Source organism: Podarcis liolepis (genome assembly GCF_965112155.1).
Source record: "Podarcis liolepis genome assembly, chromosome: 7".
NCBI lineage: Eukaryota > Metazoa > Chordata > Lepidosauria > Squamata > Lacertidae > Podarcis > Podarcis liolepis.
This window is the reverse complement of record NC_139561.1, coordinates 76,203,189-76,224,271: the sequence shown is the minus strand read 5'-3', so window position 1 is coordinate 76,224,271 and position 21,083 is coordinate 76,203,189. Positions and strand designations below refer to the sequence as shown.

The 21,083-nt window shown below is 46.4% G+C and overlaps 2 protein-coding genes across 4 annotated transcripts; both read right to left on the bottom strand.

Annotated features, from left to right (window-relative positions):
- Positions 1-556: 556 nt before the first annotated feature.
- On the bottom strand, positions 557-8,561 carry LOC310712417 (lens fiber membrane intrinsic protein-like). 3 transcript variants are annotated; one of them, XM_083515460.1, is made up of 4 exons: positions 8,170-8,561; positions 4,176-4,331; positions 1,538-1,657; positions 557-1,055 (listed from the first exon to the last, which is right to left on the bottom strand). In XM_083515460.1, the coding sequence occupies exons 1-4, from the start codon at positions 8,447-8,449 to the stop codon at positions 883-885; spliced, it is 729 nt and encodes a 242-aa protein (XP_083371586.1). In that variant the 5' UTR covers positions 8,450-8,561; the 3' UTR covers positions 557-882. The 3 variants fall into 3 exon arrangements, 2 of the variants coding, with proteins under 2 accessions (XP_083371586.1, XP_083371587.1); XM_083515461.1 differs by having other exon boundaries at positions 8,401-8,561; XR_014528876.1 differs by lacking the exon at positions 4,176-4,331 and having other exon boundaries at positions 8,170-8,560.
- A 2,003-nt stretch (positions 8,562-10,564) lies between these two features.
- Positions 10,565-20,428, bottom strand: NKG7 (natural killer cell granule protein 7). Its single transcript, XM_083515470.1, has 5 exons — positions 20,195-20,428; positions 15,568-15,811; positions 14,398-14,544; positions 12,587-12,721; positions 10,565-10,983 (listed from the first exon to the last, which is right to left on the bottom strand). Exons 2-5 carry the CDS (start codon positions 15,740-15,742, stop codon positions 10,925-10,927), a joined length of 516 nt encoding a protein of 171 aa, XP_083371596.1. The 5' UTR covers positions 15,743-15,811; positions 20,195-20,428; the 3' UTR covers positions 10,565-10,924.
- Between the last annotated feature and the right edge of the window lie 655 nt (positions 20,429-21,083).

Here is a 21,083-nt window from a genome sequence, read left to right as displayed (position 1 = left end):
GGTCCGTTCTTAGACTGAAACTGTTCTTAACCTGAAGCACCACTTTAGCTAATGGGGCCTCCTGCTGCCACCGGAGCACGATTTCTGTTCTCATCCTGAAGCAAAGTTCTTAACCCGAGGTACTATTTCTGGGTTAGCAGAGTCTGTAACCTGAAGCGTCTGTAACCTGAAGCATAAGTAACCCGAGATACCACTGTATTTGTACCCTGCACGTCTGCCTGGGTTCTCTACTTAAGATAACTGTATAGAGTTGGAAGGGGCACCAGTGTTGGCCACCCACCTGCAAGGGAGGAATCGCAGCTAAAGCATCCCTGACAGGTGGCTATCTGCTTAAAAACCTCCAATTTTGCTTGATTGGCCACTGCGTTAGACTCTAATGCAGGGATGGGGAACTTAGGGCCCTCCAGGTGTTGGATTCTTAACTTTCACACCAGCCAGTGTTGGCCCACAGTCAGGGATGCAGGGATTTCAGTCCTGCAACATAAGGAAATCCAGCGGTTCCCCACTCCTGCTATAGCACCTGTCAAGAGGTGATTCTAGAAGAACAGTCATAGGATGAAGCATATTAAAGGAGTTTATTCAGGAAGGATATAAAGCAAAGAAATAGCATTTTAAAAAAAGTTCAGAAGCATGATGTGAAGTGTCACTGCAGTGCCCCTTGATGCCGACATCCATCATTTGTAGCTTAGAGGCAACTGAATGTGTCATGATGATGCTTGATGCTTGCTGGGAATCTGCTGCAGAAAGTAACCCCTTGCCAAGGTGTCTTCTCACCCTAATTCCCACAGCTCAGATGCCATCAGGTGCATGGTTGCCCTCACGCAACCAGGGCACCCTACCTGCCCAAACTTGATGCCACTTGTATATCTCGCAGCGTTGAGTTCACAGAATCGTCACAGATTTTGATGTGCCCCCCCTCGGCCTCCCTCGGAGGGCACCCTGAGAGGCAGGGTTTTCCAACAAGTCCTCTTTCAGCGTCTTTATAGTCATGCCTGTGAAAAGCTCTGTGGTATCTTCATCCTTCTCCCATTTCTTCGCCACCAAGTGACAAACACCTGTAAGCCAAAAGGAGCCCATTTCACTTGCTGGGTGCAAGTTGTCCTCGTGCCTCCCTGTCCACCTAACTTCATGGCTTTTGGCCACTTGACTGTATTCTTGTAACGTATAGTGTTGGTGGCTTTGCCTGCTATGTTGCTTTGGCCCCACCCACTTTTGTCAGGCGGCCCCTGGAAAGTTTGCCATGAGGCAATGTGGCCCTTGCGTGTAAGTAAGAAAGCAGGCGGGGTGAGGCTGGGTAAAGGCAGGTTGAAGCTTGTGGGGCAGTGCCCCATTTGCCCCATCAGACCAGCCACCGCTTATTTCTTGCTGCATCCCAGGGTGCTAAATCCAGTGTTTCAGAGAGCCAGATTTTACAACTGCGGTTGCAATTAATTTGCCTAGTGTGCACTGAGCCCTTCTCTGCTTGCATCCAGGAAGTCTTCCCCACCTAAGTCCTGCCATCTTTCCATAACCCCCCAGGGCTTTGAATAGCTCATACCTGCCATGGTTGCCAGAATGACAGAGAACCACCCTGGTGCTAGGGACCACGAAAGGAAAGTGTTGGTCATCTCTGTGGCTGCCCTCATGTAATTGAAGAGGCCCATCGCTCCATTGAAGCCTGGAAGGTGGGAGCCAACGAGATAGCAAAGAATGGGAAGGTCAAGCACTTGAGTTCTTCAGCACTCCAGTCTTTAAACAGCCATAGCTTCCCCTAAAGAATTCTGGGAACTGTAGTTAAGGATGCTGGGAGTTGTTAGGAGACCCCCTATTCCCCTTCCAGAGCTACAATTTGCAGTGTAGCTTAACAAATGCTTCTTCGTTGGGAACGCTGGGAATTGTAGCTCTAGGAGGGAATAGGGGTTACCGAACAATTCTCAGGACCCTTACAAACTACAGTGTGTGAGTACATAATTATAACTAGTTTGTGAACTGCTTGGCATTTCTTCTCAAAATAAAAGCTGATATTCTTCTTATTTAGCAATCCAACACAAAACATTTGAAAGGACCACAGTGGAGTAATCATATTGTTTTAGGTCTGTTGTGGGGGGTCGTAAATGCCTGGGTATGTTAACTAGCTAACTGGTATGTACAGGATGTCAGACCGTATGGTTCTGTCTTAAGATAGATCCATGCATGTATTAGGTCATGTGTGAAAACAGCTTCAAACCCCCTGGAAGTGGCATGTGTGAAGTGTTAATTAACTTAGGCAAACTTGCTAATTTGTGTATAAGCCACCCCTTTAATGTTACTCAATCCACATGTGTAAAAGCTAATTAGCACAACAAGGCATCAAAAAACTAGGTATGATAATTCAGATGAGTGGGGCTTCTCTCTGTGTGTGTTACAAAAGGCCAGGGTTTAGGTTAGCAAGATTAGAACAGGTGAGATGTGACAATTCTTGGGAAAAGGCAAACTGTCAGGGCAAGGATGCTGCTGTGCCTATAAGAGGAGCAACCTCTTGTGGCAGGAATGCTGTGGTCTCCATTGTCGGCTTCAGGTTATAGACATGTGTAAATAAACCATATACCATAAAGACACCACAGTCTCTGCTGTGCCTTATTGTCCCACTAGAAACTCAGACCCTGGGGTTACAGAGCATCTGGCATCCCTGGAACCTCACACTGCTTAGAGATTGGGGGGGGGGGTTTGTCATGTAACACTGCTGAATTTCCAGAAACCATCTCACCAGTCTGTTTATTTGGCCTCAGCAACCCATTCTTGTGACTGGTCATAAGAACATAAAAAGCGCCTGCTGATTGAGGCCAATGCCTCATATATCCCAGCATCTTGTTCTCAGAGTAGCCAACCAGATGCCAGTGGGGAACACTCTCTCCTGTGGTTTCCAGTAACTCCTATTCAGAAGCATTACTCCCTCCGATCAGGGAGGCAGAACATCATGGCTGAAAGCTATTGGTAACCTTTTCCCCCATGAAATTGCCCAGTCCTCTTTTAAAGCCATCAGATTTTATTATTTTTGCATTTTATTTATTTATCTATACTTTTCAAAGTTTATACATTCCACTAGTATTATACATTTCACTAATTTTACATTCATTTTGACATTTCAAAACTCGGCTCCCACCCCCCTCTTTCTGTGGTTCCTTAAATTTGTTTTTAGTATCTTCTGCATATCCAAATTAACTTAATTTACTCATTTATTCATCATCTTTAAGTATATACTCTTCTAAAACCGCAGGTTGTTACAATAATCCTGCCAGTGTTTTTATCTGTTTATAATTTATCGGCAAATATTCAATAAACCATTTCCATTCTTTTATATACCGGTATATAAAAAAATGTTATCTTGATTTTTTATTCTTCCGGTAAGTTTCACCATTTCTGCTTATTCCATAAGTATCCATTATTCCTTTACCTCAGTGGTGGCCAAACTTGGCCCTCCAGCTATTTTTGGACTACAACTCTCATCATCCCTAGCTAACAGGACCAGTGGTCAGGGATGATGGGAATTGTAGTCCCAAAACAGCTGGAGGGCCAAGTTTGGCCACCACTGCTTTACTGGGACTTCTGCTTCTTTCCATTTTGGGGCAAGTAACATTTTTGCCACTAGTGGCATACATGAATAAGTTTCTATACATTTTAGGTATCTAAATTAGTGGCCATCACTGCCTCCTGTGGGAACGAGTACCATAGTTTAACTATGCACCGCATGGAGATGTGCTTTCTTTTATCTATCCCAGATCTTTCAAATTTGTTGGTTGTTCCCTACTTCTAGTGTTATGAGAGAGGGAGGAGAACTTTCCTCGTTCTGCTTTCTCCATGCCACGCATAATTGTACACACTTTTATCAAGTCATCCTTCCTTTCCCTTTAAACTAGTGTTTCCCAAACGTGGGTCTCCAGCTGATTTTTTTTTCTGCTACAGTTCCCATAATTCCTGCTAGCTAGGGATGATGGGGGTTGCAGTCCCAAAACAGTTGGAGACCCAACTTTGGGAAACACGGCTCTAAACTAAAAAGTCCTAAATGCTGCAACCTTTCCTCCATCCCTATTGCTCATTTTGGTTGCTCTTCCCTGCACATTTCCTGGACAGTCGGGTGCTAACTGCACGGAGTCCTTTTGGGGAATGAAAAGGGGAGGTGGTGGGGTAAATAAGAGTCAGAAGATGGCTCCTCTTACCCGAGACAAAACAGAGGCCGATGGTTAGCGTGGGCCACGTTGTCGTCCACCACTTTGGCGGTTGGATGGGTGTGAGGCAAAGTGTCCCAGTGACCACAGACCCATAGGAAGTCGCAGCAGAGAGCAGCATAAAAAATCTAGATATGTAAATATAGTCTAGGAGAGAAGAAAGAAAGAAACTTTATCCTAGTGGCCCTCTGTTCGTTGCCCCGTTCCCTAATCTCAGACCTCGGCTCCTCCACTACCACCGCAGTCCCATCTCTGAATTGCTCCGCAAGAAGAAGAGTTTGGATTTAATATCCCGCTTTATCACTACCCGAAGGAGTCTCAAAGCGGCTAGCATTCTCCTTTCCCTTCCTCCCACACAACAAACACTCTGTGAGGTGAGTGGGGCTCAGAGACTTCAGAGAAGTGTGACTAGCCCAAGGTCACCCAGCAGCTGCATGTGGAGGAGCAGAGACACAAACCCGGTTCCCCAGATTACAAGTCTGTCGCTCTTAACCACTACACCACACTGGCAAGAGGGAGGCTCACAGCCCAAGCGCCATTCTAGCAGGAGGAGCAATTCTCTTAAGGAGGTGTGGCCACCCAATGGGCTACCACAGTTCTGAAACACCTCCTGGTTGTTCCTGAGGCAGGACAGTCCCACCACAGTCCTTACTGGAACTTCTGGAATTGAAACTAAATCGGTTGGCTGTTTTTAACAGCCGATGCAGTCACTGAAAGAAAGGTGCCTGGGCAGAGTGACACCATTATAATTCTAAAAGTATTTCTTAAACCGCCTAACATTTCAAAAATTGTCTTAAGTGGTGCACAGTTGTACAAATCAACATTCAACTGCTGCATCAGTATGTTTAAATAACAGACAGAAGTACAATGATATATTTATCTGTGGCCATGAAGAGGAATGGCCAAGACTGGCTTAGATACTGTGTGACTCCAGTCTTGTGTTTTCTTTATGGTTGGTCCAGGAGACCAGGTTTTGACCTGTGCCCTCCTGGAATCCGCACAGTTCCCCAGCCCTGCCTTGCCAGGGCTGAGGAGATGATCGCTTGAACCTCTGCTGCTGTGAATGCCAAGGATGAGGAACCTGTGACCCTCCAAACCAGCCTTGCTCAACCTTGGGTCCCTAGATGTTGTTGGACTCCAACTCCCATCCTTCCAAGCCAACATGACCTGTGGTCAGGGATGATGGGAGCTGTAGTTATTTATTGAATTTATATACTGCCCTATACCCAGAGGTCTCAGGGCATTTAACAGAATAAAATCAAAATATAAAACCACAAAATACATAGCGTAGATTCCGGCGTATTAGGCGACTGGGCGTAGTAGTCAACCTCCCCAATTGGCAGCTGCAATTTGGGGGTTCGTCTTATAAGCCCAGTCGCCTAATACGCTGGGCAGCTCCATGCCGGGAGAAAGCCGTCTGACGTGGAACTGAGCCTGCTGCTTCGGAGCCGCCACAGCAACAGCGGGCGGCGGGCTCCGCGCCGCCCATACCCATAATATATAAGACGACCCCCGACTTTTTAACCTCTTTTCCGGGGTTAAAAAGTCGTCTTATATGCCGGAATCTACGGTAATCAAAATAAAAACAACAACCCAATAACCCCTCTCCAGGGGTTGGGGGTTGGTTGAGAGCAAGCTGAGGTCGGTGGGGCAGTGCCCCATTCATCACAATGGACCAACCTTCACTGGTGTTGGATGGCAGAGATGGCAACTGACTTGCATTGTTTTTTAAAAATTCACGAAGGATAAGGCTATCATTGACTTCGAACTCTGATGGCTATGTTCTGCCTCTCAGAGGCAGATGCTTCTGAATACCAGTTTCTGGAAACCACAGGAGAGGAGAGTGGAGGTGAGCTTAGGCCTGCTTTTGGGCTTCCCATAAATAAGCATCTGGCTGGCTGCCGTAAAATCAGTCTGATGGACCAGATGGGCTGCTGGTTTGATCCAGCAGGCTCTTCTTATGTGCTTATGACTAGGATTCCACTCACCTTCCCAATATCCTGTTCCTTTCCTGCCTATTCTCAGCACCCGTGAGGTCATGGATGGTGTACCATTCACATACTTGGTTCAGGCTCCCCAGAATAATTTGTTTGCCCAGTGTGGGCAATGGGATGCTGGACTAGATAGATGAACATTTGGTCTAATCCAGCTGGACTCCTCCTATATTCCTTTTGGCACAACACTAACCAAGTTGCCTCTGTACTTGATTCTGCCTGCTGTTTGTTTTGCATGGCAAAACCCACCGGGAAAGGTGGCACCCAGCTCTGATCAAACTAGGGTTGTTTGTTTTTTAAATTGGGCTTCAAATTCAAGGTGTTCCTGGGGACCATGATTTCCCTTTCCCAGAAAGGGGACTAAAGCTGGATTCACAGGTGCCTGTGTAAGGACGTTGCAGGAACTGATTGGCTAGTGCCTGTACAGTTACTGGAACTGACACATGATCCTCAAATCTCAGAGCATCTTTGCAACTTTTTGAAACATATATGTTTATTGTTTAACGATGCATGCATATGGACATAAATGCATCTCTTGCTCTTTGGGGTAGCGGAATCGTTCCCTTGCAGAAAAGCCATGCCATTTCAGGGTGACATTAACATATGCTGATGTTGGGGGGGGGGGTTAAGTACTGTATACCTGCCCTGGATTCTCTGATCAGTGCCAGACTTGTGGTTTAGGGGAACCCCTATTTTAAATCCCCAATTGAGTATCCTACCAGGGCACTGTGGCAAATTTACTGGAGGTTAGAAAGCATGGAGCATGGGTAGGCAAACTAAGGCCCGGGGGCCGGATCTGCCCCAATTTCCTTCTAAATGCAGCCTGCGAACGACCAGGAATCAGCATGTTTTTTTCATGAGTAGAATGTGCTCTTTTCTTTAAATGCATCTCTGGGTTATTTGTGGGGCATAGGAATTCGTTCATTCTCCTCCCCCCCCAAATATAGTCTGGCCCCACACAAGGTCTGAGGGGCAGTGGACCAGCCCTACTGAAAAAGTTTGCTGACCCCTGGCATGGAGCAACACTACACAGGGAGCATTGTGGGAAATCAAAATGGTGGCTCTCTGCAATGATTGCCCTTCTGCTTTCCTTCATTGTTGCCAGGAAGTGCCCCACAATTTTGGGAGAGAGTTTACAAAAAGGCGCTTTGATAAGTGTCCACTCAGAATTGAAGCTGGCCTGGCCAGCAATGCATGACAGCATGGTTGAGGGTGCACACTCTCAGTTCACAGTGTTGCTCTGTGTGCAGCCTCTGCATGCGTGGAAATCCCACAAGGCACACAGGTTCTGTGACTCATGCCCAGGGATTCCTCAGCAGAAAGGTCCATGTGGAAGGTATTCCGCATAGGTAGAAACTTTAAAAACCCATTAGATGGGGCCACTGGCAAAAGTCTCTTTTCTGAAGTTTCTTTCCTGAAGTGTTATGAGCTAGCCAGCAGATGGAACAAAAGGCTCATACAACATTGGGTAAGAACATGGAACTCTTGTGTACTAGAAATGTCCAAAGCCCGATGCTGCTTTTAGGATGAACGGAGACTCTTTAGAGCAATCTTGTGGGGTTTCCACTCCGTGATGTGAGCCCTCTTTGCACTTGAATTGCAAGTGTACATACCCGCCAGCAAGCTGAACAGCCTCTGCCACACTCTGTTTTTTCTACACAAAGGAGGGCTAAATTGCCTTGTCCTTCCTTTTAAAATAGTTGCAAAACTGTTCCAGGGATCTGCGGGGCAAGGTGTGTTGATAATAACTCAGGCACTAGCCAATAGGTGCTTCCACAGCTGGCTTCTATCCCCATTCAAGTACTTTGAAAACCTGCAGAAGCAAACCCCGCTCCCTCAAGGAGAGGCAATAAGAATTAAGTATTTCCTTTGTATACAAAGAAGGAGAGGAGCTATCAAGTTGCCTGTTCCACTGTTTAAATGCTTCGATCACTGGCAGGAAATATTGAGTGATCTCTAGTTCAAAATTCTGAGCATTATGTCGCCCTTACTTGGTGTGTCGGCCAGATAGACACAATTCCCCAAAGAGCATTCCTGCCACAATCCCTGGAACACGAAGATTCCCCGAACAAACCGCTTGACCCAGGATACTGTCGAGATCACTACCACAAGCAGAATGGTTTCCAGGCAAGAGATAGCGATGCCACCTATCCGCAGCTTCTCAATATTCGTTAGCTTCTTGAACCATGTAAGCAAGGGCCATTTGGAAGTGGTAGCAGCACCAGGATCCTCAGCTTGGGGTTGACGGAGGCAATTAAGGCAAGCACCCATCTTCTAGCCTCAGGGCTCATTTCCCTTGGAAAAGAACTGCATTCAGCACCCCCAATTCCCCAACCTTTCGGGTGTCTGAGCTCCAGCCAAAGGTTCTACTGATGAAGCTTGGAAGACCATTGCTCCCATAGTAACTCCAGTGTTCTGGAACCTCTCCAGATTCCTGGATGGTTCTTCCACATGAAGAGAAGGAGGTCCCATCAGTATTTCCTTCTGCCAACTCAGGACGTGAGCAAGCCACCAACCACCCAGCCAGATTTCCCCTATAGTCAGTTAGGATACGGCCAAGATTTGAGTGATTTTGGACAAGGCTTTGCATGCAGTCCAAAGCATACCCCAGCACATTCATTGATCCAAGTTCGAGACCGCTGTATCGAGTGCTTTTCACCCTGGTACTTTTCAGAATGGAATCTCTAACAATCAGAGGCAGCATAAGCATTTTTAAATTCCCGTGAACCGAATCAGAGTTGTTTCTGGGTAAATGGGCCAGTCAGTAAATAGAACAGAAAACCTGATTGTGGAAAAATGAAATTTAAAAAAGCTTAAAATTCAGAAAGTCAGTTTTGAAACCTGAAAACAACCCCTCCCCAAACAGGATTTCTGAGTCTGCACAAAATTTCTTTCTGCTTGAGCCCTAGAAAGAAAGCTTTAGTTAAAGCTATGGTTTTCCCAGTAGAGATGTATGGAAGTGAGAGCTGGACCATAAAGAAGGCTGACTGCTGAAGAATTGATGCTTTTGAAGGAGGTACTGGAGGTACTGGAGGAGACTCTTGAGAGTCCTATGGTTTGCAAAAAGATCAAACCTATCCATTCTGAAGGAAATCAGCCCTGGAAGGACAGATCCGGAAGCTGAGGCTCCAATACTTTGGCCACCTCATAAGAAGAGAAGACTCCCTGGAAAAGACCCTGATGCTGGGAAAGATGGAGGGCACAAGGAGAAAGGGACGACAGAGGATGAGATGGCTGGACAGTGTTCTCGAAGCTACCAGCATGAGTTTGACCAAACAGCAGGAGGCAGTGGAAGACAGGAGTGCCTGGCGTGCTCTGGTCCATTGGGTCACAAAGAGTTGGACACAACTAAACAACTAAACAACAACAAAGTTAAGGCCTTGTTATGTACTGAGTTGAATAGGATCCAAAAGGCAGCAGTCTGACTGGTCCTAAAACAACAGGATTCAGAATGCAGCAGTCTGCCTAAAACAACAGGATTCAGAATGCAGCAGTCTGATTGGTCCTAGAACAAGAGGGTCCAGAATGCAGCATTCTGATTGGTCCTAGAACAATGCAGCAGTATGATTGGTCCGCAGGAGCCACCCAATCCAGCTCCAGGTAGACGTGAATCCGCAACCTGATTGGCCTACAGGAGAATCCCAGAATTAGCCAATCAATGCAGCCCATTGTTTAAATAATGGATATAAAGCAGATATTTTGGGGGAACTTTCATTCCTCACTACTATGAGCTGAATAAAGAGCATGAAATCCACACTCGACTCCGAGTATATTTCAGGCCTCATTCATACTATGCATTTAAAGTGCCATGGTAACATTTTAAACCGTCATGGCTTCCCCCAAAGAATTCTGAGAGCTGTAGTTTGCTTAAGGTGCTGAGAGCTGTCAGGAGATCCCTATTCCCCTCCCAGAGCTACCATTCCTAGGGAGCTAAAATCCCTCTTCCCAGGGAACTCCTTTCAAGCCTTTCCCAATGCAAGAGCATAAAAAAACCCACAAAATAGCCCAGCTGGATCAGGCCAGTGGCTCATCTAATCTAGCCTCCTTTTCTGACAGTGGCCCACCAGATGTCTATGGGAAGCCCCCAAAAGAGCACTCTTCCCACTAGTGTCCCCAGTAACTTATATCTGGAAGAATACTGCCTCCACCAGTGGAGTCCAAAGCATATCATAGTCATTGTGGGTAAGAACTAGAGACCCTTCCTGAACCTGTCTCACCCTCTGTTAAAGCTACCCAGGTTGGTGGCCATCACAAGTTTTTGCAGGAGCAGGTTCCATATCTACACTGTGTGAAGAAGTCCTGGTGTTTTTTGGGGGGGTTGTTGCCTGCCCTGAATTTTCTAAGTTTTGCCATGGTTAGAAATTAAAGAGGAGGCAAAGGCAAGGATGGGAGAATCTGTTTTATTTTTCCAGCCTTACATTTAGTTCTCCACATTTCTACATCAGTTTACGGTTTGGTCAGTTGCCAACACCCCCCCCCCCCCGCGAAACATCTTTTGTTTGCAATCAGTGATTCCATGGCAGATGCTCAACCTGTAGGCAAGGCAATGCAGAAAACGCTCCCTGAAGACAAGGCAGCTTGGATGCCCTACAGGGGGTTGCTGTGAATGGATTGGGGATGAAAGCACTATTGGGACAGTTGTGAAGGGGATTTCACTGGCATGGGAAGGATAGGGGGCAGGCTTCCTTTGTGTGTTGTGTGTCGACTGCATCGCAAGGTTGCCTTTGCTTCTTAGGAACCAGGTCCTCACACATTCTCATAGCCAGGCCTCGAAGGGCACAAGTGAGCAACAAGGCTGAAGATGCCTGCAATGAGAGAGGGAGAGAGCAAGAAATAAATTCCAAGTGGAATGGCCTCAGGAAGCCAGAGCCAGCCTCACATGGCATTGACACCTTCTGTTTATCAACCTTCTGACTCTCACTGGAGGCTGGGTGCCTCTGAACAAGTGCAGAGTTCATTTCTATCCAAGGGAAAGCATTTGTTTTTAAAGAGACCTATGGACAAAGTGCTAATGAGCATGTGCGAAGGCCTTCCTTTTGTGCAAAGCGAATGTTTCCTTACTTATCCAGAGACTGCCTATAGGCTGGTGGTTGTGCAATGCAGAACCCAGAACCTCAGGTAGCTTGCTGAAGGTCCATTGACAGTGCATGTCACACATGTGAGGTGCTGCTATAGAGCTACCTACTTTGCAGAGCTCTTTGTGGTGGCAGAAGGGCATTGGAATGAGCATTCACACTGCCTACACAATGCTAGGGGTGTAGGTGAGTCTGTCCATTTTGGTTGCTCATTTTCGCAATCTTAAATTCAGTTCTCTCCAGTTCTGAGAGTTTGTGGAGTTCTCCAGTTTGTGGGGTTGTTTTTTATTTCACCGGCATGTTAGTGCAATTTTCTCCTTAAAATATACATGCTTGTGTGCAGTTTTCCCTCACGCACACATCGTTGCAAAGCAATTTCCTTTGACACAATGCATTCTTGCATGTTATTTTCACTAATACAGTGGACGCTTGGGTTGCAAACGTGATCCGTCCGGGAGGCACATTCGCAACCCGCAGCGTTCGCAACCCACAGTGCCGCATCTGCGCACGTGCGGGTTGCAATTCACCATTTCTGCGCATGTGCAAAGCACGATTTAGCACTTCTGTGCATGTGTGAGCACCAAAACCCAGAAGTAACTGTCGGGATTCAAGCCATTATCAGGAGAAACTGGTTACTCTCCAGGCACCCGGCTTGATCTCCGGTTGACCTCCCTGTCTGCATTTCCCGGCAGGATCCAGGCAAGGTCGCGATCGGCGATCCTCCTCAACGTGAGAAGAACACACCACTCTTTCCTGCCCCTCCCAGGGAGGGGCAACAGATAGACAGAAACGTATTTACATGTCTTTATTTCTGTCTTTTGCAGCGTTACAGAAAACACGTCTGCTCTCTTCAAACTCCAACAGCAGAGAGACTAACTCCTCCTGTACTTCCTGTACAGCTCATATTACACTCTGAGCTAATTCCGGTGCTCAGCACTGTGAATAGACTGTCCCTTTGTTTCCCACGGAACAGCCCCAACATTCACATTTATGTTTTGCTTTCAAGCCAGCAGCTCGCTGCCGCATTGCTTCTATATCGTAACAGTAACCTGTTCTGATACTTTCAGGTTCAGTGCAGTGCACAACCTGAAAATGTGCAACCTGAATCATCTGTAACCCGAGGTATGACTTTACACGCATCTTTATGTACATTTCACCTTAGTCAGTACACATTTTTGTACGCATTGCATTGCCGGAGAAATGCATTGCAAAATTTAGAGGAGTGCAAATGTGAAAGGCTGCTTCTGTTTCACCTTGCGTATTGTTTCAGAAAGCGCAAATGGGGTAGGTTTGCCTTTAAATGCGAACTCCCTTCCTCACCCTCCCTACTCACCAGTCAGGAATAGCATGGGAAATGCTACCCAGGCAAGATAGAAGGACCATTCATAGGTGAGCTGGATTTGAGGGTCCCTGTTCTTCCCCCAGGATTCAGTGGTGAATACGACTACACCAACCAGAGTGAAGAGTGCTACAAAAGAGCAGAGGTGTCAGGGCAGCCAACATAGCACTGATTCACACAGGCAATCTCACCACTCCATTATCAAGGGCTGGCTGGTATGTATGTTGCAGATCTAACCCTACTGCCTGGTGTCCATTGATGCTGATAGGACAGAAGGTAGGGAAACGAACAGTAGGTGGTGGCACCAGAGGCAGTGATGGGAGAGAATCAACTAATTCTGGTTTTGGCCCCTTCTTCCTCCCTGCTTAATTCTACAAAAGAAACACTGAGGCTATGGAGGAGGAAGCCAGCCCCTAGACTGGTCATAAGCCAGAAGGCAGGCAGGTGAGGGCTGCCTGGGGGCAGACAGATTGGCGGGGCAGTGTGCCCCATTGGCTCTAATGGAGCAGCCTCTACTGGATCTAACACCATGGAGAGAATTTTTGTACCTCCTCAATCACAACACAATTTTTGGTGCCCCCGTGTTCTTTTATCATCATTGCCATCTAAAAAGGTCACGGCACTCAGTTCACGCATCCAAGTGCAGACTGTAGGTTACTGCACTAAGGGTGCATGGGTCCTACTACATCTGATGGGTTTCCCCTTTGCTTTCGTTACAAGCATAGGGGTGGTTGGTTTAAATCAGGATTGCAATGTGAGGCTTATCTTATCCTTTCCCAACTATGAAGCTGATGCATAGGCTCTGTCTCATAGGGTAGGGTTGCCATATTCCAAGAAGTAAAAATCCAGACACAAAAAGTTGTTGAGCTTTTTTAGTGGTGATTTCAAAAATCTGGACATTTGGATGATTTCCCGAAGTTCCCCCTAGACCAGTGGTTCTCAATCTGTGGGTCCTCAGATGTTGTTGGACTACAACTCCCATCATCCCTGAGCTCTGGCCTTGCTAGCTAGGGGTGATGGGAGTTGTAGTTCAACAACATCTGGGAACCCACAGGTTGAGAAAGGCTGACCTAGACGCTAAGTACGTCTTTGGAATCCCGGAGGTATAGCAACCCTACCATAGGGGTGAAGGCAGAGGCAGATTTAGAGCAGCGCAACCGATTCTGCCACACTGGGCGCCTAGCTTAGGGGCCCCCGTGGGGCGTTGCAAACTGTGACATAGCAAACTGAGCAGAATGGAAAGTGAGGGGCAGGCGACAGGGCGCTCTGGATTTTGGCCTTCCACAGGGAGCTGCTGAAATTTGAAAAACCAAAGTCCGCCCCTGCTGAGGGCCCTTGCTTTCCTTCCTGCTGGTGTGGAAGCGCCCTCAAAGGGCTTTGAAATGTTTTAAGCTCGGCCTTAGAGGACGAAAACACCCCTCCCCTTTCTATGCTCCAGCAGTCCTTTCCCCCTTACAAGATCCTCTTTCTCAATTCTAGAGCCATGCCTGATCTCTTTGCAGGATAATAATGGAAGAAAAGTCCCACAGCATCAGCTGAAAAGCCCATCTAGTTCAGCGTCCATTTCTCCCAGGGGAAAACCAGGTGCTTATGGGAAGCCCAAAAGCAGGCCCAGAACACAGCCGCCACCTCCTCACTTGCAATTCCCACCAACTGGTTTTGAGGGGCATACTGTCTCCGATAGAGGAGGTAGACCATAGCCATTGTGGCTAGTGGAAGCTGACAGCATGTGGGGCATAGCCATGAGGCTATTTAGCACCTGCGACCATGAGCAGGTTCTTCCTCATAATCTTTGGCACACCTACCACCTGTGAAGGCAACGATGGACGTGACGAAGACTCCGCCAAGGAAGCCGCAGTCACAAGGCATGAAGGAGGCGGTAAGAGAAATGACCGAGGCCAAAGCTGCCAGGGAGCCCAAGATCAGGAATGCACGTGTGGCAAGGATGTATTCTGCAAATGAAAGCATTGAGGGGAAAGAGTTAGTTGAGCGTGTCTTCATTCCTTGTACCCAGAACCTTCTAGAAGCCTAAAAAAAGAGAGAAGAGGTTAGTTATGCCCATTGAGTAGACCCATGGAAGGCAATAGACTTGTGTTACTTGCCATAATTGATCTTAATGGGCATAACCAAGGTTGGATATCACCCATGATATGTTGAAGGTTTAGTTATTAAAGTGTAACTTACCAGTTTAAACTGCAAAGGCTTCAATTTCAAAGTGAAAGAGGACCAAGTGTGAGAAAGAGGATATTTGCCTAAGGTTACAAAATGTAACCTTGGCTTGAGGTGAATATAGTTCCCCCATCTGTTGTTGTTATCATTGTTACCATTGTTGTTGTTGTTGTTGTTGTTATATCAAAAAGTACACACAGGTCCCGCTACCTAAACGTTCATTATACAAAAATTCACTTATCCAAACAGGTAGCACCCAGACCTCTCTATACTCACCACAGATTCAGATATCCAAACTGCAGTACTGTAAACAAATAAGCAGCCTTAAACAAACCTCATTTTTGTGTTTTTCTGGCCTGTAGTAGCCATTCGTCAGAAACCATGGTGGGTGGGAGGGAGACTGGACAAATAAGAGAGCTCCCCCCCTTCCTTGTTTGCCTTTTGCAAGGTTTCAAAGGGTTTTCCTGGGTGTTTTCATCATTACAGGGTCAAAATTCTGCGGTCAGGAATGCATTAGAAAGTTTCCCATAGAAATCAATGGAAATTGTCAACTCATTGTGCAAACACTAACCTAACGAGTGATTTCCTGAGAATGCATTGTGTTCTGATAACTAGTCCTGCGTGTACCACATGCATGGTGGATTTTCTGAGGGGATTTTTTAACCAAGACTTTTTGAGAGTGTCACAGTGGGTGCCACCAGGCACACTGGTGCCCCCTGAGCACCTTGTTGATGACCCCCCTTCAACCCATAACCTTTGTGTATTGGGGGGGGGTGTCCCTTGGCAGCTGCCACCATTCTCCTTACCATTAGCCTTGGTTGGGGTCCAGCAGTTCCCATCCATGCACTCCTGCCAGAGGCCACTGTGGGCGATGCCAGCCGGTCCGTAAGCCACCAGCCAGTAATCGGTGGTCAGGGCGATGAACAAAGCAATGATGCTTATGGAAGCCACCGGTATGCTTAAGATTCTGCAGAGCAGCATCCTCACGATTGTATGGAAGAGCCTTGGCAAAATTAACCCCCGTAGGCTGCTTTCTTGCCTGGAAGGACCCTGAGGGCACAATCAAGAGAATGGGATTTAACGCAGAAGCAGAAAGCATGGAAACAACATTGGGTAACAAGGTGCCAAAGGCAAACAGCCTGCCACCAAACAAAGAAGCAATCTTGGTGGTGTAATTTGGAGCACAAGGTGAGGGATCAGTTCACAGACATTCGTGCCACGGGTAGCACAGTGAAGGGACCACTAACCAGGTGGAGTAAACTGTATTTTACTAACATTTATTTTAGTATTTACTGCCTTGGATGGAAAAAAAAAGTGGGATTGTAGCCAACTAAATTTTCCTCAGTGTAGACCCATTGAAATTAATGGACCAAACTTTGGCATGTTCACTTATTTCAATGGGTCTACGCTGAGGATGATGCTGTGTAACTTGAAAGACTTATAACAGCATGAATTTCACACATTAAACATTAAACTACCCATGCGTAATTAATAAAACTAAAAAAATACCTAGTGCTTAATAGTTTTAGTAATCCCTTGTGGTAAGTTTGATTATTGGCAAAACATCTTCAAGTGTATGCAGTTATAATGATTTTAGCTCATATTTACTGTTAATTGCATTAATGTGTTTTTTACTAGAGCCTCAGTTTAATTAGATTGAACTATGGATGAAATTCAAAGACTATTTAGTTAAATATGTTAAGATAACTTAATTGGAAAAATTTGCAAATATCAGATGGGCTTAGTATTTATATATGTATTGTTAGAGAATAACATGTTTAAAGTTAAAATGAAAAGAAAGAAAGATGTTAAGTGATTAAGTTAATTTTATGAGAAAATTGGTTTTGGAAAACTGTTACAATGATATACACTGAAATTCAGCCAGGGGGATTTGAGGAAGTCACTTAACAATGTTACTAAGATTGGATTAAGTACAATTAAGATGTATGTATGTATGTATGTATGTTTGTTTGAAAATTTTGGAAAACCAATAATTTTTTTTTTGGAAAACAATAATAATTAGATTGAACTAACTCGTCTTCATAAAGCCATAGTCTGGTATTTGTGACTTTTCTTATTGAATTCTAAATCCAAATCTGTGGTTCTGATTTAAATAAACAGCAATAGCAATAGATAGCAACATGATTCAGGGGAGGGGGAGTACAATAGATTCCTTGAGATCCAAGTCCTTAGACCCTTGGAGCCAGTGTGGTGTAGTGGTTAAGAGCGGTAGTCTCGTAATCTAGGGAACCAGGTTCGTGTCTCCGCTCCTCCACATGCAGCTGCTGGGTGACCTTGGGCTAGTCACACTTCTCTGAAGTCTCTCAGCCCCACTCACCTCAAAGAGTGTTTGTTGTGGGGGAGGAAGGGAAAGGAGATTGTTAGCTGCTTTGAGACTCCTTTGGGTAGTGATAAAGCGGGATATCAAATCCAAACTCTTCTTCCCTTCTTCTTCTGTGAGTACACACTGGAAGGTGACATTTCTACAGGTATGGTGTCAGTGTGTATCATTCTTGGGCAATATGCAGAGTTTGCAGCTTGGGCCAGCAATAAGATTTCACAGGCTGCCTTGGAGAAACCTGCTGCTGTTACATGCGGCTGGCTGTGGGGCTCTCCAAATAGTGTTTTGCTGCAGGACCCCTCCACCTCAGGGATGGTCCTCCACGGGGTCCCCCAGAACAAAGTTTGAAAGCCACTGGCTGGAGAGGCGAGAGTGAAATGTGCTCAGTAAATAAAACTGTTTCTTTCTGGAGGGACATGATGAGGGGGGTTGAATTCAGTGGTTATGATGACAGCTCACAGAGTCAGGTTCAAATTTAACCTTAAGCCACTTCCTGGAGCCTTCACACTTTGAGTGTTGATAACATCAAAGGAACTTTGCTTCTGAGTCCTGGTCTCTGCATGCAGCGGGACGAGGTGGTAGAATAGACTGCTCCGTTTCAGACCTCAGAAGTGTGTGGGGGGGCATATTTAATATATCTGTTGCAGTCAAAAGTCCCTGCAAACAGAAACCCAGCATGGCAGGCAAAGGGCTGGCCTTGAACGTTTCCTATTGAAGTGTTGCCACTTCAGTTTTCAAAGAAATAACTGTGTGCTAGCATTCAGAATGCGGGTGGCTCTGTGGGTTAAACTACAGAACCTAGAGCTTGCAGATCAGAAGGTCAGCGGTTCGAATCCCCACGACGGGATGAGCTCCCGTTGTTCGGTTCCAGCTCCTGCCCACCTAGCAGTTCAAAAGCACGCCAGTGCAAGTAGATAAATAGGTACCGCTCTGGCGGGAAGAAAAACAGCGTTTCCGTGCACTGCTCTGGTTCGCCAGAAGTGGCTTAGTTATGCTGGCCACATGACCCGGAAGCTGTACGCCGGCTCCCTCGGCCAATAAAGCGAGATGAGCACTGCAACCCCAGAGTCGGTCACGACTGGACCTAATGGTCAGGGGTCCCTTTACCTTTACCTAGCATTCAGAAGCTAGCATTCAGAAGTTATTTTTCAATGGGATGGTACACATATCAATCCAGTAGTTTTCCCCTCCTGAACTACATTTCCCACCAACCTTAACAAAAGAGTTTCCAGGATTCTTTGCAGGAAGTCATGTGCATTAACTGTGGCTTTAAGTGTATGTTGTGTATGCAGCCTCAATCAAATTCAGGTCAAAGAACAGATAACCTCAGATATTCTGCAACCTTTCAGTGGACCACCAGTGGTCCATGGGTTACATCTGAAGCCCTCTGGTCTACAGTGGCTCTCCAGAATTCCAGTCTGTCTTTCCTAGGCCAACCCTGAGATGAATCTGGCTCAGTATTGTCTACAGTACACTGTTGGAAATGAGCTGTCCAGGTTTTTAGACAGGCCGTGTACCCACTCGTGTCTGGAGATGCTGGGGATCAAACCTGGGACTTGCTTCTCTTCCACTGAGCTCAGGGGTGCCAACTTGAATAAAATACTGTGGGGGCCCAGGTAAGCCCCGCCCTGCATAATCAGTCCCATGATGCAGTGCACACACACCATTTGATTGGGAATGCCCACCAGCTTTGTAGGGATCCGGCCTCTTCAAATATTTTATTGTGGGGGCTAAAGCCCCCATGGCCCCTAGGAGTTGGCTCCTATGACTGAGCTACAATTCTTCCCCTTTAATTCAGCCCATTTATATTTATTTATTAACTGTATACAGCCTGCCCTTTCTCTCTGAAGGGTTTCCTGGGCGGCAGCAGGCAATATACAATCCAATAACTGAAACAACAGCTCTATGTGCCTTAAATGTGCCTTGAATGTATGGTGTGAATTCAGCCTTATGCCAACTTTTACTCATGCCATGATCTACAGAAATAACCCATAGATAAAAGTTCAAATCAGCACACACACCATTGCAAAACACAGCAGTGGGCAATCCTATGGCATTTTTATCCACAGTGTAAGAAGAACGAATTTTGCAAATGCCAAAATCTCGCCACTGCAGGAGCAAAGGAAGCCGTTCCTATCGGAATCTTTATCTCAGCACAACTGTTAGGGATGTCCTCTTCGCCTCTCCTGCAGCAATAGGGACTTTTGCACCCCAAGGAGGCTGAAGGAGGGATGGGGCTTTGTGAACTGGGCAGAAATATTTGTTGATAATCACGATGCAGAAAGCATATAAGGATGACACCCAAGAGGATCGCTTGTGCAGGTCAATTCTCTATCCTGGGCAGCTGTCTCCCAGCTTCATCTGGTATGCAGCTGAGACCCCACCTACCCGTGGACTGTCTTGCCAGAGTAGAGCATGGTCTGGCTATCTCCCGCTTGGACTACTGCTATGCGCTCTATGAGAGGCTACCTTTGAAGGTAACTCAGAAACTACAACTAATACAGAATATGGCAGCTAGACTGGTGACTGGGAGTGGCTGCCAAGACCATATAACACCAGTCCTGAAAGACCTACATTGGCTCCCAGTATATTTCTGAGCACAATTCAAAGCGTTGGTGCTGATCTTTAAAGTCCTAAATGGCCTCAGCCCAGTATACCTGAAGGAGCATCTCCACCCCCATTGTTCTGCCCGGACACTGAGGTCCAGCTCCGAGGGCCTTCCAGTGGTTCCCTCACTGCGAGAATTGAAGTTACAGAGAACAAGGGAGAGGACCTTCTCGGCAGTGGTGCCCTCCCTGTGGAACATCCTCCCACCAGATGTCAAGGAGATAAAGAACTACAAAGCTTTTAGAAGATATCTAAACGCAGCCCTGTATCGGGAAGTTTTTAATGTTTGACGTCTTACTTTGTTTTTATATTTTGCTGGAAGATGCTCTTGGAATTTCCCTAAACCTTACTCCAGACCATACTGGCTGGGGGCACTGGTGGAAACTGTCTCTTCAAAGCATTTGAAGGGGCACCAGGTTGGGGAACAGCCTGCCTTATTTTTTCTAAAAAGGGTTAGAGAGGAGCAGAACTGTTGCCATCCTTACCTGTTTCTCTTTGCGGAAAGAACAAGTGTTGGTCAGATAGCGATGCTGAGGACTCCAGAGCAGGAAAACGTGTGTCAGGAGCTGCTGGCTTGAAGTTTTGTAGGAGGAAAGGCTGGTCCTTGTCAGCGTGGGATCAGGACAGAGCTGTGGTTGCAAAGCATGGAGCCTTATTGGTCTTCTTCTATAGTCTGTCTCAGCTCTGCTTTCCCCGTTTCTCTCCTCCCTGTGTATTTGACCCCCTCCTCCTTTCGCCACGTCATCCCCAAATTCTACTGCAGCTCTTTCTTTCTTTCTTTTTTAGCACCTATCGTCCTCTGTGCCCCCCATCCTGGGGAAGTGGTGCTTGTGGGGGAGACTAAAGTGTCTGTGGTTTATGTGGGGAGATGCTGCAATGTTCTCAGGGTGGGCCTAAGATTGATCACTTCCTGAGGCCCCGGGCAGCACAGCGCACCCCACCTCTCCCCTGATTCCACAAAGAGGAGCTGACCAGGCTGGCAATTTTCTTCTTCTTTTAATTCAACATAACAGTCCGATGCAAACATTGTGGAAACTGTCACAGCTCTCACATCCCTCCCCCAACAGCATCCCAAACCAACATCCCAAATCCAAAGGGGGATTGTTCAGTGAACACAAGGCCGTCCATGCATGCTAGTGTCTGGAATCTCTCCCATGGGATCTCTGGGAGTCGGGGGTCAGAGTTCACCTGGATTCGAGGCAAATATATGAAATGAAAGGCAATATGGAGTAAGCATATCTGTATGTAATGAATGATGCTTTGCAGGGTTAAAGAAAGAGAAAAATGGTGTGAAATGTATAAAGATAGAGGTAATCTACATTAGACACAACAACTTAGAAAGAGTAAAAATTTTGAGGTCTTAGAACAAAGGAA

Coding starts and splice junctions, on each gene's coding strand:
- LOC310712417 (XM_083515460.1), bottom strand. CDS start 8,449: ATGGGTGCTTGCCTTAATTGCCTCCGTCAACCCCAAGCTGAGGATCCT. Junction 4,332..8,169: donor CTATCTGGCCGACACACCAA/GTAAGGGCGACA, acceptor CTTCTCTCCTAG/ACTATATTTACATATCTAGA. Junction 1,658..4,175: donor CGGCCTCTGTTTTGTCTCGG/GTAAGAGGAGCC, acceptor CCCACCTTCCAG/GCTTCAATGGAGCGATGGGC.
- NKG7 (XM_083515470.1), bottom strand. CDS start 15,742: ATGCTGCTCTGCAGAATCTTAAGCATACCGGTGGCTTCCATAAGCATC. Junction 12,722..14,397: donor CATCGTTGCCTTCACAGGTG/GTAGGTGTGCCA, acceptor GCTCTTTTGTAG/CACTCTTCACTCTGGTTGGT. Junction 10,984..12,586: donor TCCCATGCTATTCCTGACTG/GTGAGTAGGGAG, acceptor CTCTCATTGCAG/GCATCTTCAGCCTTGTTGCT.